This window comes from Python bivittatus, unplaced genomic scaffold, assembly GCF_059951505.1.
Source record: "Python bivittatus isolate LINGU-HERP-01145 unplaced genomic scaffold, Pbiv_v1 ctg000690_np1212, whole genome shotgun sequence".
Taxonomy (NCBI): domain Eukaryota; kingdom Metazoa; phylum Chordata; class Lepidosauria; order Squamata; family Pythonidae; genus Python; species Python bivittatus.
The window spans coordinates 18,596,956-18,613,364 of NW_028277096.1; the positions used below are offsets into that span (position 1 = coordinate 18,596,956).

Sequence of the window (16,409 nt, forward strand, 5' to 3'; positions counted from 1 at the left end):
TTACAGCTGAATGCCCACATGTGTCAAGCTGCCAGTAAACACTCCCAGATACTCGGCAAACCACAACATTGTAATTCACCAATTAAACCGTAATTAAAAGTAACTGAAATTGCACAAGGCGTCGGTGTCCCTGCCGGAAATCATCTGAGAAGTTGGCTTTCTCAGGCGAGGTTATGTAAGATCTCCGTGGTGAGGGTGTGGAAATCGATGAAGTTTTCAAATTCCATTTTTTAAAAGAAAAAGATGGCACCAGTGCTATTGTGTAAAATGGGGAGATGATGTCTGACACCTGAAAAGGTTGTCAATCCCTGCCATAGGTTATTTCTGCAACTGAGAGGGTTGGTAGATAGCAAGTTGCTTTTGCAGATTTTTCTGTAGATAGCCTTCCCCTATTCTTTTCACCTTGTAAAAAAGATGAATGTCTCTTTAATTGTAGAGAAAGGTGCTTTCCTCACTTGCTAGGATTTGTATTCTATTCTATTTTATTTTATTTTTCCTCTTGCTTTCAAGCCATCAGGCTCATAGAGTGGCTTGCAGAAAACCAGTTCTACCATTGGGCCAGGTGCAGTTGATAAAATCATTAACAGTCAGTACTAAAAAAGGAGTTCTTATTTCACCAGAGGATTATTAAAATCTAGCATAAAATCAATGCAGCACAGTACTGCATGGACAAGTAGAAAGTTTTCACTAGAAAAGAAGATTAGGCAAATGAAAGTTTTTCAGTGAATAATGGGTGGTTCTATGCCAGCCCTAAAATTTGACTCGGGGGCATTTGAATGGGTTGAACAACAATGGAAAAGACCATTGTCTTCATGTCCAATATATCCATAACTGTGAAACACGAATAGAAAGACTGTACTGGATTTGTGTCTAGTTGTGGCCATCTCAAGGTATTTCTCTTGGTTACTGTAGGAACCCAGCGATAGATAAATAAGAAGCTGATCCAGTTGAGCATGACTCTTCATAACGTTCTTGCATTCCTCGAGAATCAATAATAAAATGGTGGCCCACTCCACCATTCTGATTTTCTTTGACATAATTGCTTATATTTTGTATTCTCATGTGCAGCCATAGTGTTTTACCATACAATACAATACAACCCTCTTAACCTTTACAGGACAATGTAATAATGATGATGACGACGATGTATGGATAATAACAACAACGGCATATGGATAATTGACACTGCAGTAGCTGGAGATAAAGGGGTCAATGAGAAAGAACTAGAAAAAATAGGGAAATATAATGATTTTCAAACAGAGATTGAGTGAATGTGGAAAAAGAAGGTCATAGTGGTGCCATCAACGGTTGATGTACTTGGTGCCATCCCAGAAGATGTGGAAAAGCACTTGGACAGAATAGGAACAAATAGAATCTCAGCTCATCAAGTACAAAAGTTGCATTACTTGGAAATATTTATTTATTTATACATACATACATACATACATACATACATACATACAATATCTTTAACTATCCTAGATCTTTGGGAAGGATCCGATAGTCAAGAGTACTAAATCCAGTCAGGCCTATCTGGAAGGCTGTATGGCAGTAGTGATGATGATGATGATGATGATGATGATGATACAGAATCTCAATTCATTGCAAAAATTTCAGTACTTAGTAGAGTGCATATATGACAACAATTAATTTAACAATCCAAGATCCTTGGGAAGGACTCAGTAATCAAAAGTGCCAAACCCAGTCAGAATGACTAGGTAGACTGCATGTGTAAATAGCAAGAACAACCACAACAAAATTACTGTATTAAAAATATACAGAAACAATGCAGATCCAAGATTTCAAGCTGCAGATGAGCTCAGGGGCTTCCCAGGTGGTAGTAAATCAGGAGGAATGGACGTCCCGAGTTTAACTTGCCATTAGATGCGGTCTGAGGCTAGCCCCAAAGTATTGGATGCCACTCTGGGCCATCTGCTGCCTAACAACACTACCAGAGGGCAAGAGACGTGACCCTGTAGATCCCCTGTCTTTTAGCCTCTAAAACTCCTTCTTCCATAATACCTTGCTTTGAAGATCCCTCCCCCTCTCAAAAGAGGCACTTTGATAGGCCGTTGCTCTGATTTGGAAAGAAGGTGGGCAGGGGTGTCTGCGGTTTATGGTCCAAAAAGTCAAGGTGGTAGCCACAGTAGCGCCATCAAAATTTTGCCTGTTTTTTTGTCCGTTGGATATAAACAGGTGGAGCTTCACTTGCATCCTTCTGGCCTCCAACTTCATGTCTTTTGACTGTACTCTGTGACACCCCTTCTCTTGATCTTTTAGTAGGTTGCCTGAGGCTCCATATTCTGGTGGCCTGATGACCCTAAGCCAGGACCATGTAAAACAGCCATCTCATGGTCAGGACCATCTCATGAAGAGAGCCAATTACTCAACCTTCCCCATGTTCCTCTGGGGCGATGCCCTATTTGCCCAGTGTCATTTCCTGGCACCAAGCTGCCAACTTGGGTTCCCTGGGGTCTGGGCTGAAAGAGAAAGTCCAAAACATAAGAGCTGCTTGGACCGGAAGACAAAATGTATTGCTTGGACTTCGACAAGGGAACCCTAACGCACTGTGTAAAAAGAAGCAGCCGTCTTTGTTAATGACTCCCCTGGGGCTGTTGAATTTTTCTTTTCTTTTCAGAACTCAAATAAAACCTTGATTTGTGTTTTTTCTCCCCCTTCCTTAAGTTCCCCATTTTGTATTCCAATTTAAATACCAGCTGTATACCTGGAGAGCTCTCTGCAGCTAGTACTTTTCTGTATAATTAAAATAGCGTGGATGTGGGAAAAGAGATGAATCTAATTGTCTCTCAATAATTCTACACCAGTGGAAGCTGTTTTTTTTTTCTTTTTTTTTACTCCCTTGGCATTCTCTTCATTTCCATTCTAGAAATCAGAGAGCAGCAAGTCTGCTATTCCGGGGAAGAAAAGAAGAGAAACGTGCATTTTGGAGTTGGGTTTTTTTGTTTTTTTTAATTCTAGTGCAGGAGTATAAAAAAATCAGTGGGTGTTTGAAGCTTCTCGGTGACCTTAGCTGTCTTCTGCTGAATTGCTGACCATGCCCTTGAACCTCTCAGCAGCAGATTGGAACGTCGTCGTTCTGGTGGACGTCTTTATGTTGGCGCTGTTGGCACTGATGTCCTTTCTATTTTTGTTGCCAGTGGCCTTTTCATGGCTGGTGCAAGGACAAAGCAGGGCCTTCTGTCACAAAAAATGAGATTGATCTCTGCTATGTTAAAGCAGCCGTCCTGCTTGAAAACCATAGAAGTTAGAGCCTAAGGTTGCAAACTGATGCAAATTTGCGTCCTTCGGAATCATCACTGTGGAAAGAGCCGGGCTGAATTCTGAGCAAAGGAATTGCAGAATTGGCTCACATCGTGACTTTAATTTTTGTTTCCCAGGGCTAACGGGTTAAATAGCCCATTATTTATTAAGAACGAAATCGCCCCACTAATCACAAAGTTCAGCGAAATTGGTTGGCAGCTGAAACTGTGTAAAAATGAAACATCACTGCTTCGTTGTTTTAATTTTATGGTATTTTAAAAGCCTGAAAGGGTATTACTGTAGAGTTTGGCATCTAGACAATCTCTTGCTTTTTTCCATTTAAACAAACAAGTTTCTAGTTCTCATAAGTTGTGGTAATGAGCTTTGAAAATGCATTTATGCCTTCTCCCTGTCTCTGTTTTTCACATGTCTAGATAGCTTTTGCTTTGAAAGTCTGCGTAATTTGAAGCAGAATAAATGAGGCAAACAATGGTTTAGATTCCATAATGTGTTCCACATGTGAGTTTCCCTTGATTGCTGAATTGGCTGGGCTTTCTTGCTGTCACTCCACCACCACTGCCTCTGTGCCCTTGTAGAGTATGTTCAAATACTCTATAAGGGTTCAAATGTCAATTTATTTATCAGTCCTTTTGTGGGGCTTTGAACAAGTTGGAGGTGAACAAATCAACCCAGAGTTCTCAGTCAGGGTAGAAACAACCAGGCTCCAATTATCCTACTTTAGACACATGATATGAAGACCCAGCTCTCTGGAGAAGATCTTATGCTGGGAAAGGTGAAAGGAAAGAGAGGAAGAGAATGACCAGCAGCCAGGTGGAGGGACAGTTACAGAGGCAATGGGTGTACCATTGGAAGAGCTGAAGAACCAGGTTGGGGACAGATCATCTTCAAGACTATGTGGTCACTAAGCATCGACAACAAATTGATGGCATGTTGTCGTTGTCGTCGTCATCATCATCATCATCATCATCATCATCATCATCATCATCATCTTCCTTTCAGTCTGGAACTCTATAAGAGCAGAGATTATGACTATGGATTATTAAAAGACCATTGTAAGGATTATGTGACAAAGGCATTATATGGTTTACAGAGACAATACAGGCTTCATGCTGTCAAGATCTGTTTCTCTTTTCCATTTTCTTTACTACAGAATTAGGATAAACCAACTGGATTCCAAACATGTTTGGGAGGAAAAGAGCTTTATTTGTTTTAGTATCCTAATTTTGGGAGAACTGTTGGGAAGACCTGAAGGACCAGTTTGGGACAGTCATGGAGATGATCTATTTATGTGGTCGCTAAGAGTCAACCCCGATTTGATGACACTGAATCAATCAGTCAATCAGTTTGGGGAGAAAATTATAAATCTGTTTCTGCTGTGGTATAAATATATGAAAGTCAAATATCTTGCAAATCTAATATAAATCAGCTAGCATATAATGAGAATTTTCTAAAAGCCATACACAAATTGTTGCTATTGTTGTTATTGTTAGAACACTCTTCCCTATCCAGATAACTCTTTTTTGAAGTAGTTGACCCATTTTAGAGAAAGGGAAACCGGGGCGTAGAGAATTGCCTTCCTTTAATTGATTTTGATTGATGGTGTGCCAGCAAATCAACATTGACTCTTAGCAGCCACATAGGTAGACCTTCTCCAGGGTGGTCTGTCCTCACCTGGCCCTTCAGGTCTCCCAGTGGTACACCCATCACCACTGTAATCAAGTCAATCTATCTTGCTGCTGGTCATCCTCTTCTTCCACCTTTCCCAACCTTAGAGCCTTCTCCGGAGACCTGGGCCTTTGTATAACATCTCCAAGGTAGGATAATTTGAGCCTGGTCATTGTGCCTCGAGTGAGAACTCTGGGTTGATTTGTTTGATGATCCATTGGTTTGCTTTCTTGGCTATCCAAGAGTCTTCTCCAACACCATAGTTCAAAGGTGTCAATGCTTTTTCTTTCTTCAAAGTCCAACTTTTGCTTCCATAGAGTGTCCCAGGGAAAACTGTCATCTGCACAGTTCTGATCTGTGTAGGAATAGACATGTCATGGCATCTGAATATCTTTTCCAAAGCCTTCTTTGCTACTCACAACTTTAACACCAGGCCTGTTCCTGAACCCTAGCTTTGAAATTGCACATTCCCTGGGTAATTTTCAAACCACCTGTGACTTTTTCCCCCTATTTAGGTACTCATCGCTTCCCACCTGCCCTCCTACGAACTCCGTCACAATCAGGTGGAATCCATCTTCCTTTCGGCCATTGATATGTACGGACATCAGTTCTGCATAGAGAATCTGCAGGTACGGTATGGAGCTTTAGGTCAAAGCAGGCATTTTTGTGATGATTTTCCAGAAATCCTACAGGTAAAAAAGGTATATTGTGTAATGTTAACTTTAATTTCAGCTACATTTTCAGTGTGCAACATTGATGGGTGTGTCTTTCCTTCAGCAATTCTTATTGCTATTCATTTGACAAGAGCTATGCTTAGAGTAGACCTGTTTAACCTCAGAGTCAATATAATGGCTAACTGCTTCTCTTATGTCCCTTTGCTTTTTTCTTGAGGCCTTGCCGCATTCTTTCAATCTAGCTAAACAAAGACCAAGTGCTATTACACAAAAATCTTCCCCCTCCTCATCGTTTTTATTCCCCCCCCCTTTTTCCTTTTGTGCTTCTCCCTTAATAAGAAAGAACCAACTGGTGGGGTGAGTAGGGGAAGGCTTAAAAATAGGAATACAATTTTTAACCTTTATGATAGTGCAGGAATGTCTGAGGGCAGCTCAAAAAGTCAAGATGGGGGCTATGGGACTGAAAGCCTGAAATGCACATAAAAAGGGGGTAGAGCTTCAACCATGCAGGCAAGATCACCATCTTGACTTTTGTGACCTTTCCCTATGGCCCTAATTCTAAGCTTCCCCCCACTCTTGGCATGGGCCATTTGTTCAAACTGTGTTGTTGTTGTTGTTTAGTCGTTAAGTCGTGTCCGACTCTTCGTGACCCCATGAACCATATTGCGCCAGGCCTTCCTGTCCTTCACTGCCTCCCTGAGTTTGCTCAGTTTCATGCTCATTGCTTCAGTGATGCTATCTAACCATCTCATCCTCTGCCGTCCTCTTCTCCTTTTGCCTTCAATCTTTCCCAGCATCAGGGTCTTCTCCAAAGAGATCTCTCTTCGCATTAGGTGACCAAAATATCTGAGCTTGAGCTTCATTATCGATCCTTCCAATGAGCAATCAGGGTTGATTTCCTTTAAGATTGACTGGTTTGACCTCCTAGCAGTCCAGGGGACTCTCAAGAGTCTTCTCCAGCACCACAGTTCAAAGGCATCAATTCTTCGGCGCTCGGCCTTTTTTATGGTCCAGCTCTCACAGCCATACATTACTACTGGAAAAACCATAGCTTTGACTATGCGGATCTTTGTCGGCAAGGTGACGTCTCTGCTTTTTAATATGCTATCTAGGCTTGCCATAGCTTTCCTCCCAAGGAGCAAGCGTCTTTTAATTTCATGGCTGCTGTCTCCGTCTGCGGTGATCTTGGAGCCCAAATAAAAGAAGTCTGTTACTGCTTCCATTTCTACCCCTTCTATTTGCCAGGAATTGATGGGTCCAGATGCCATGATCTTAGTTTTTTTAATGTTGAGTTTCAAGCCAGCTTTTGCACTCTCCTCTTTCACCCTCATCAAGAGGCTCTTTAGTTCTTCTTCACTTTCTGCCATTAGGGTGGTATCGTCCGCATATCTGAGGTTGTTGATGATTCTCCCTGCAATCTTAATTCCGGCTTGTGATTCTTCCAGCCTGGCATTTCTCATGATGTACTCTGCATATAGGTTAAATAAGCAGGATGACAGTATACAGCCTTGTCGTACACCTTTCCCTATTTTGAACCAATCGGTTGTTCCATGACCGGTTCTAACTGTTGCTTCTTGGCCCGCATACAGATTTCTCAGGAGACAGGTAAGGTGGTCTGGTACTCCCATCTCTTTAAGAATTTGCCACAGTTTGTTGTGATCCACACAATCAAAGGCTTTTGCATAGTCAATGAAGCAGAAGTAGATATTTTTCTGGAACTCTCGTGCTTTCTCCATGATCCAGCGAATGTTGGCGATTTGATCTCTAGTTCCTCTGCCTCTTCGAAACCCAGCTTGTACATCCGGTAGTTCTCGGTTCATGTATTGCTGAAGCCTAGCTTGTAGGATTTTGAGCATAACCTTGCTAGCATGTGAAATGAGTGCAATTGTGCGATAGTTTGAGCATTCTTTGGCGTTGCCCTTCTTTGGAATTGGAACGTAAACTGACCTTTTCCAATCCCGTGGCCACTGTTGCGTTTTCCAAACTTGCTGGCATATTGAGTGCAGCACTTTAACACCATCATCTTTTAGTATTTTAAATAACTCAGCTGGAATACTGTCATCTCCACTAGCTTTGTTGTTAGCAATGCTTCCTAAAGCCCACTTGACTTCACTCTCTAGGATGTCTGGCTCAAGGTCAGTGATCACACCAGCGTGGACATCAGGGACATTAAGATCTTTCTTGTATAGTTCTTCTGTGTATTCTTGCCACCTCTTCTTAATCTCTTCTGCTTCTGTTAGGTCCCTGCCTTTTTGTCCTTTATCATGCCCATCTTTGCACTAAACGTTCCTTTCATATCTCCAATTTTCTTGTAGAGATCTCTAGTCTTCCCCATTCTATTGTTTTCCTCGATTTCTTTGCATTGTTCATTTAAGAAGGCCTTCTTATCTCTCCTGGCTATTCTCTGGAAATCTGCATTCAGTTGCTTATATCTTTCCCTTTCACCCTTGCTTTTCGCATTCCTTCTTTCCACAGCTATTTGTAAAGCCTCATCAGACAGCCATTTTGCTTTCTTGCATTTCTTTTTCTTTGGGATGGTTTTAGTTGCTGCCTCCTGTACAATGTTACGGACCTCCGTCCATAGTTCTTCAGGCACTCTGTCTACCAAATCTAATCCTCTAAATCTATTCATCACCTTCACTGTGTACTCACAAGGAATATGATCTAAGTCATACCTGAGTGGTCTAGTGGTTTTCCCTACATTCTTCAATTTAAGCCTAAATTTTGCAGTAAGAAGCTCATGATCTGAGCCACAGTCAGCTCCTGGTCTTGTTTTTGCTGTCTGTATAGAGCTTCTCCATCTTTGGCTGCAAAGTATATAATCAATCTGGTTTCGGTATTGACCATCTGGTGATGTCCATGTGTAGAGCCGTCTCTTGTGTTGTTGGAAAAGAGTGTTTGCTATGACTAGCTTGTTTTCTTGACAGAACTCTATTAGCCTTTGCCCTGCTTCATTTTGTACTCCAAGGCCAAACTTGCCTGTTATTCCGATTACTCCTTGACTTCCTACTTTAGCATTCCAATCCCCTATGATGAAAAGGACATCTTTTTTTGGTGCTAGTTCTAGAAGGTGTTGTAGGTCTTCATAGAAGCGGTCAACTTCAGCTTCTTCAGCATCAGTGGTTGGGGCATAGACTTGGATGACTGTGATATTGAATGGTTTGCCTTGGATACGCACTGAGATCATTCTGTCGTTTTTGAGGTTGTACCCCATTACTGCCTTTCCCACTCTCTTATTGACTATGAGTGCAACTCCATTTCTTCTAAGGGTTTCTTGCCCACAGTAGTAGATATAATGGTCACCCGAATTAAATTCACCCATTCCCGTCCATTTCAGTTCGCTGATTCCCAAGATGTCGACGTTCAATCTTGTCATCTCATGTTTGACCACATCCAGCTTGCCTTGGTTCATAGATCTTACATTCCAGGTACCTATACAATATTGTTCTTTACAGCATCGGACCTTCTTTTCGCTTCCAGATACATCCACAGCTGAACGTCCTTTCGGCTTTGGCCCAGCCGCTTCACTCTTTCTGGAGCTACTTGGAAATGCCCTCCGCTCTTCCCCAGTAGCATATTGGACACCTTCCGACCTGAGGGGCTCATCTTCCGGCGTCATATCTTTTAGCCTTTTAACATTGTCCATGGGGTTTTCTTGGCAAGGATACCGGAGTGGGTTGCCATTTCCTTCTCCAGTGGACCACATTTGGTCAGAACTCTCTGTCATGACCTGTCCGTCTTGGGTGGCCCTGCACGGTATAGCTCATGGCTTCACTGAGTTACGCAAGCCCCTTCGCCACGACAAGGCAGTGATCCATGAAGGGGGTTCAAACTGTAGGCACATTCAAACTTTGTTTGCTAAATTCTTCCTTGTGTACCAGTAAAGATTTACAAGAGTTCTTCTGTTTTTCTTAGTTTCTCATGCAATTAATAATGCTGGTGACAAGAAAGAAAAGTTCCTAGAGATGGGACCTGTACAAAAATCTGATCAGAGGCAACCAATTACTTATAAGGGATAAACCAGCTTTCCCCAACTTGCATTTCAAGTTCCATAATCCCTTGGGTGGCATACTGGTTGGGGAATTATGGGAGTTGAAGTTCATGCATTTGAAGAGTTTCAGGTTGAGAAAAGCTTAGAAAAAGGAAATACAGGTAGCCTTTGTTTAGCAATTACAATTGGGACTGGTGACACGGTCGTTAAGGAAAGCAGTCGCTAAGTGAAACTGCAACTGTGCTTATGATCTTACTTCAGCTTTCCTTTACTTTACAGACCTGCAAAGGTCATAAATGGAAGGATTGGTTGTAAAGTTACTGTCGTGACTGCGAATGGTCACTAAATGTGGCAGTCGCTAAGTGAGGACTACCTGTATCCTAAAGCCAACCACAGAAGAAATGTCGGTAGATGAAGACTCCCTTGAGTCGAATATACACAAATACCCATAAAGAGGCTTTTAACAATTTATTGTTAAGCTATTGAGGTTAGAACTTCTGCTAATCAAGTTCGAGTCAATAACAGAATTATCAGTGGATCCAGATCTGTGGGCATCGTATATAATCCAAATAGATCAGGTGCAGAAATAGGGTAGAATCATCCGCCCACAGTTACGAGTGTGATTGGAGAGAGGCAAATCCAGCACAGTGACTCACGCAGAGAGGCCATGGACATGCTCCTCTGTAGGTGAGCATATATCCTGTGGCTTGGCAGTAAGAATGAATTATATAATTGGTTTTTTTTAATGCAAACATGCATAATAAAATGGCTTATAAAGGCAGTAAATAATAAAGGCAACTGGAGAAAGCAAACATAAGGCAGGGAACCTGGCCATAGATACAGTCAACACCTCTGTGAAAGGGAGTCTTTACTAATTGTAGTGGAATTTATACTCCAGTATAAATAGATATTTGCATGTTAGGAAGAAAAACCTTTGCATCTGGCTGTCCTGTTTCTTGCATGATGAGCTGGCCCAGCCCCTGGTTTTGAGGCAACAATAGAGACCGAAATTCTGTGGTTTAGGGGGGAAAAAAGTCTCTTCTCTTTTATTCCCCCCCTAGAAACTCATCCTTTCCGAGACCTCCATCTTTGATGTGCTACCAAACTTCTTCTATCACAGCAACCAAGTGGTGCGGATGGCAGCTCTGGAGGTAGGTAGAGCCGAACATTTTCTTTCGCTGGCGAGCCAGTTCTTCCTCCAATTCAAGCATGTAGCTGAGTCACTTTTCCAAAGGCTTCTCTGCAGCCTTCTGCTTTTTAATTGGAAGGAAAGCTACGTTGCTTAGAGGATTTCCATCCTGTGAGCCATACGATGAAATTGCAGCATTGAACGAAAAGATGCATGGATGTTCTAGTTTTGTATTGCCTGTTTTGTCCTACTCAGTCACCAGAAACAGAGCTGAAGAGGACCCATTTTGCCCTGAAGCTTTTGGAGAGCATAGGTCAGCTTATGAGACACGGCCCTGATATTTTCAAGTCATTTGTGTTTAGCCACTTGCTTTTTAAAAATAGCATACTATGGCATGTTTGTTACACCAAGACCAAGGTCTGGTTGACTAAAAAACAGAAGGTTATAAAACATAGGAAAAAGGTGCTTTCTGTCCAGAGTCCTCAAACATCCCCTTGAAAGGAGTTGTCTGGGCATCCTTGTCCTTGAAGCAACATGAGATCTTCTCAGAGGTGACCCCTTGGTGCTACATAATGAAATTAAAGAGGAAGAAGGAAGTGTGTGTGTGTGTTTGTGGGGAGACAGGGTTCAAGGCAGCTCAGCATTAAATTAGTGACTAGAATTTCACTGTTCACGCTCATTCTCAGATCATCTCTCGCTCTTTTGTCACACATTGCCATTCACCTGTCATCACCACATCTTTCACCAGCAGGTCTACAGTGTCGGTAGCGGATGTGTGAAGAAGTCTTCCCCTTTGTCTCCATTTCTTCGTCAGCACACAAATTATGGGACTTGGATGGCCTTAAAAAGAGAGTCAGAAAGCTCTTGGAGGGGAAGGGCTACCAGGTCTGGCAGTTGAAATGGTTGGGTATGGCCTTCAGTTGTGAGGACATCATGCTTAATGAGGACTACTGTAGTATAGGGGTTAAAGTGCTGGGCCAGGAGCAGGGAGACCCAGGTTCTAGTCCTTGGGGGCCTCTGGGCTGGTCCCTCCCTCTCAGCCCCTGAGCCAGTGTGGGGCAGAGGGGAAGGAACTGGGAGACCCGGGTTCAAGGCTCTCTTCAGCCATGGAAGTTCACTGGATGACTTTGAGCTAGTCAGTTTCTTCCTGCCCAGCCTACTTCCTAGGATGGTTGTATGATCTGTACTGGGATGACCCAGGTTCTAGTCCTTGCTAGAACTAGTCCTGGGGGACTTTGGGCCTTTTTTTCATCCCAACCTACCACATATTGTTGTGTGGAAAATTCATAGAAGTGACATATACATTGGTATAAATATGTGTATGGAGGAAGGCTAATTACCTTGAAAAGCCACTGTGGTGACTATGGTGAAGGTGCTGGACTACTATTGGGGAGACTTGGGCTCTAGTCCCCCCTCAGCCATGAGGGGGATGCTCACTGGGTGATTTTGGGCCAGTCCCTCTCTCGCAGCCTAACCTGCCTCACAAGGTCGTTGTGGGGAAAAATGAGAAGAAGGAGTAGTATGTATAACAAAGACAAGGATGCAGATCTAACAAACCCGGCTGAGGAATGCAAATAAGGGAAAGACTCTCTCAAGTTGTGGTTGTCTCCTGGGCATGTTCATGTCATTTTCTTGGCAGCAACATGGCACTGGTTTGTACCTTCTTCTGGAATAAACTTCCAGTCTAGCCTATAGGCTGAGATTTCCTAGTGGTCTCCCATCCAGACACTCCTGAGACCTGACCCTACTTTGCTTCTAAGCCTTGCTCCCTGCTGAGATATAGAAGACAAGTGAGCCCTCATCACCTCCTGAGTTCCCACTGGAGTGGTGCTGGATGAGGCTGGCCTGGGGTCCTGCCTGGCCTCACTCTTCTTCTGTTCCTCTTCCTTTCACCCAAACTATTGATCAAAAGGAACCCTTCGGTGATGCATTTGGGGCCCAACGATTCCTCTGCAAAGCCAGTTCAGAAGGTCAGGAGCAGCCATTTTTATTTCGATTTGCCTTGGGTGAATAACAACCCATTATGCAGACGGAGGTAGTAGATCTCTGGATTGGATCACAGCAGATCCCCACCATGATGTATCATACAAGGAACATTTCCTGTTGGAAAGAGAGGGAGATATTTCAAAGTCCAGGCCTGGTCCTTGCTCTACATCAGTGCTTCTCAACCTTGGCAGCTTGAAGATGCGTGGACTTCAACTCCCAGAATTCCCCAGCCAGCCATGCTGGCTGGGGAATTCTGGGAGTTGAAGTCCACACAACTTCAAGCTGCCAAGGTTGAGAAACATTGCTCTACATAGTGTGCTGATGTGCTCTAAGCTGGATCTAAGTCTCCATCAAGCAAGAAGGGCTGGATGTTTGAATACCCATGTAAATATACCCTTCATAGGTGCTTCCTTTTCCAATTCCAGGTGTATGTTCGAAGAGCATACATTGCCTATGAGCTGAACAGCGTCCAACATCGTCAACTGAAAGACAACACGTGTGTAGTGGAATTCCAGTTTATGCTCCCTACTTCACATCCAAACAGGTGAGGCTTTCATGCAGGTATTTCTCAGGGATTTGGAAGAAGGAGGAAAGGGGAGTTTGAAAGGGTGGGTTTCACACTGGGGGTGTGGGGCTGGGGAGCAATAGTTTTAAGCCTGTCTGTTCTCTTGTGTTGTGGACCACATGGCTAAAAACATTGGGTTAGATGTGGCATTATTCTTGGTTGAGAACAGCCACCCTGTGCAAATGGTTTCTGAATTGTCTATTTTATTTGTTTATTTGAATTTATAAGCCGCCTAATTGCAGTGGATCCTGTTATCTGTGAAAGGCTGTTTATGTACAACCACAGTGCACAGAACAGGGGGTCTTTCCCCGTGATGGGACAAACACATCCTTCTGCTATGGCTTTCAATACTAGGCCAATTTGGGGGGCAGGCGAAATCTGGAAGTTGGTCCTTGGCAGCAGAAACCCTGGGATAGCTTAGATTTCATTAGTGATGGTTTGCAATTGCCTTTTCCAATGATCCACCTAGGATGCTAAGGGTCTGCGTCAAGGGGCATCAGGTTTATGGCGAAACTCTTCCTCCTAAAAAAAGAAAAAAGAAAAGAAAAGATAAAGACAAAATAATAGAAATTCTAGGCTCTCAACAAATTCCCAAGCTTTGGCATCTTCCCAGCTTTGCTACTTCAACAAAGCCTTCCAGGAAAACCTTTGTCTATTGAAGCACAGTGTATATGACAAACTGACAAGCCGTAAGACAGAAGGTGAAATTAGGTTTCTTCCTGGAGACTTCCTAGGCTGGATAGGGGAGGAATAAGGAGGACTGGTTGTGTCACTCGTTCTGGTTCCCCTAAAGAAGTGGACAAGTTTATTTTTATAAGCAGCAATATTTTAATGTGTGATTCTTAAGCCACATATTGGGGAAAGCTTTTTTTTTCCCCTAGTGCTCTCTCTGCCCCTTTGAAAAATTGGCTCCTTGAAGATAAACCCTTCAAATTGGCCTATTCCTGAGGTGCTAGCTTTCTATTTTCAGGGAGATTGTTTTGTGAGCATTACGATCTGATTCCACCTGCCTGCAATCTGAAGGGGTGCGGTCTTTCCCATCACCTCACCATGCCCCTTCATTCAGCTTCATTGGCACGTACAGAGCTGAGATTCGGTCTCTGCAAACAGGGACAGATTTTCCTTAGGTCTTTGCAGATAGCAATTGGAACATTCCACCGATTCTGATATAGCCATCTCTTTGCATTTCTGTATGAGCACCTGTTTCCTTCTTCCCTTCTTACATTTGGAGGCATACTTGGTTAAACCTGGAGTGTGAGCTCCTTCTGAGAACATCAGCCCTTCAAAGTAGATCAGACTAGGAACCCGGTCACGCAGGCTAATACTACTTTTATTATAAGATTATGGTAATAAAATCTTGCAAGTCTGAATGTGCTCCCCTCCTCTCTCCCTTTATCTTCGTGAGAACTAGGGAGGCTCTTGCCTTAGTCACTTTCTCAGATTACATTTCTGGCCCAGACTCAGATTTCTTTTATCAGACGTTTGTCTCGGTTGTGGCTCTTCCTCCTGTTCCTCAAGGTTATTCCTTCTGTCCATTACATTGAAAAAATACTTAACCCTTTTGCATACTAAAACTCCTAATCTTAAGCTAAAAAATAAAGCATTCACTTCTGCTGTCAGTAAATGGGAAAGTAACTAATACAGGTTTGGGGTGGTGCAGAAGAGTGTTGAGATGACCTTGAAGAAGAAATTCAACTTCCAGTATGTAAATGCTAGCTTAGCCCTGACAGGGAAGAGGGAATAAGAAAGAAACTCAAGATTGCCATGCCTTGATTTTCCTTGGTATAAGGGGAAGGAGAGGAACCTCTATCAGGCTTTCCACTTTTATACCCTTTAACAAGAGTAGAGTTCCAGCAGTTCTTCCGACCTGGAGTACCTGGAAGGGCTGGAAAAGTTTGGATTTCTGTTTAGGAGCAGCGTAGAGCATGTAACTGTCTTGCTTGCTTGTAGCCACTGGATGTCGCTGTTGATCCACCACCAGGTAACCCACACATGGGAATCAACCACCCCTCTTGGAAGCCATAGCGTTCGCCTCTTCCTTTGTTTCCCAAATATCCTTTGCCTTTTATTCCATCCTCCTCCTCGTTTAATGTTTGGTAGAATTGGTTGAGGGGGCCTGGTCTCGGTTCATTGAGAATCCATCAGTACATCTCATGAAATGGGTTTTTTTTTTTTTCCTTCTTCCCCTTTCCTCCTCCTCTTTTCAAAATCTGGTTTTGCTTGAAATGAATGAGTCCTCAAAGCTCAGCTGCACAAAGATCTCTCTGCAGTGATATAAATGGGCCATTGAATTTGGTCTCATCTGTTCTCTTCATCTCAACAATATTTGCAAATAATTGCATGCTATTTTGGAGGTCCGTCAGCAACCCAACTACGCACTCTTCATTTCCCCCCCTTCCCATCCATTGATATCATTCCTCTCTCTCACTTTACCTCCCCCATCCCCCCCCTTTGGCATAGCTTTTGAGAGATGCTTTGATGTTCCTTAGCATCAGTATTGTTGTGCAAAGCTAAGTTGGAAAATCAGGTCCTATTGGCTATCAGCCTGTAGGATTGGATCCAGCGTTCGCTAAACCCATGGGAGAGATGAGTCGCCTTAATTCCTTTTGAAAATAATCTGTTGGGGGCCTTATAGCCGTGGTAAGTGGGGCTTAAACATTGGCTAGGATGGAATCCAAAGTGGGTGGGATCACCCATACCCTTCTCTCTGACATCGGGTACAGCTGGATCTTGCTGAAGCTCTGAATTGATGTCTTACAGAGGGCTTTTGAAATTAGTCTGAAGTCTGCATGTAGTCCTCAGGCTTCAAGGTGCCCACTTCTGGAACAGACGGAAAAGCAGGCGTGCCAAAGACCACATTAAAATCTTTGCCCTGTTCTTCTTCTAGAAAATTCTCTGTTGAACTCAGGTGCCAGAGCTGCGTTCACCCCAACTTTGAGAAATTAAGAACGCATCAAGAAATGCTAAATGATGCAAACGAGGCTCGTTTGCAAAATTTCTCTTAGGCTGAATCATTCTGGTTTGCAAGCCCCTGGAGGAGACACGGTGGCCCACAGCTCAGCCCTGACTGCTAGAAACTGTCTTGACGTTTTTCACACTGGTGCCTAGAAATCTTAC

At 43.2% G+C, this 16,409-nt stretch overlaps 1 protein-coding gene and 1 long non-coding RNA gene across 7 annotated transcripts in view; one reads left to right on the top strand and one right to left on the bottom strand.

Annotated features, from left to right (window-relative positions):
* The window catches only part of ACACA (acetyl-CoA carboxylase alpha), a 237,437-nt gene that overhangs the window by 82,660 nt on the left and 138,368 nt on the right, over positions 1–16,409 (top strand). For all 6 annotated transcript variants that reach the window (XM_088152435.1, XM_088152437.1, XM_088152436.1 and 3 more), the window contains 3 exons: positions 5,463–5,576; positions 10,674–10,763; positions 13,153–13,271. In XM_088152435.1, coding sequence (XP_088008561.1) covers positions 5,463–5,576; positions 10,674–10,763; positions 13,153–13,271 — 323 coding nt within the window. The remainder of the gene's footprint in view (positions 1–5,462; positions 5,577–10,673; positions 10,764–13,152; positions 13,272–16,409) is intronic.
* Positions 13,736–16,409, bottom strand: part of LOC148214390 (uncharacterized) — a 41,497-nt gene continuing 38,823 nt past the window's right edge. The window contains exon 4 of the long non-coding RNA XR_015798200.1: positions 13,736–13,814. This is a non-coding gene — a long non-coding RNA (uncharacterized LOC148214390). The remainder of the gene's footprint in view (positions 13,815–16,409) is intronic.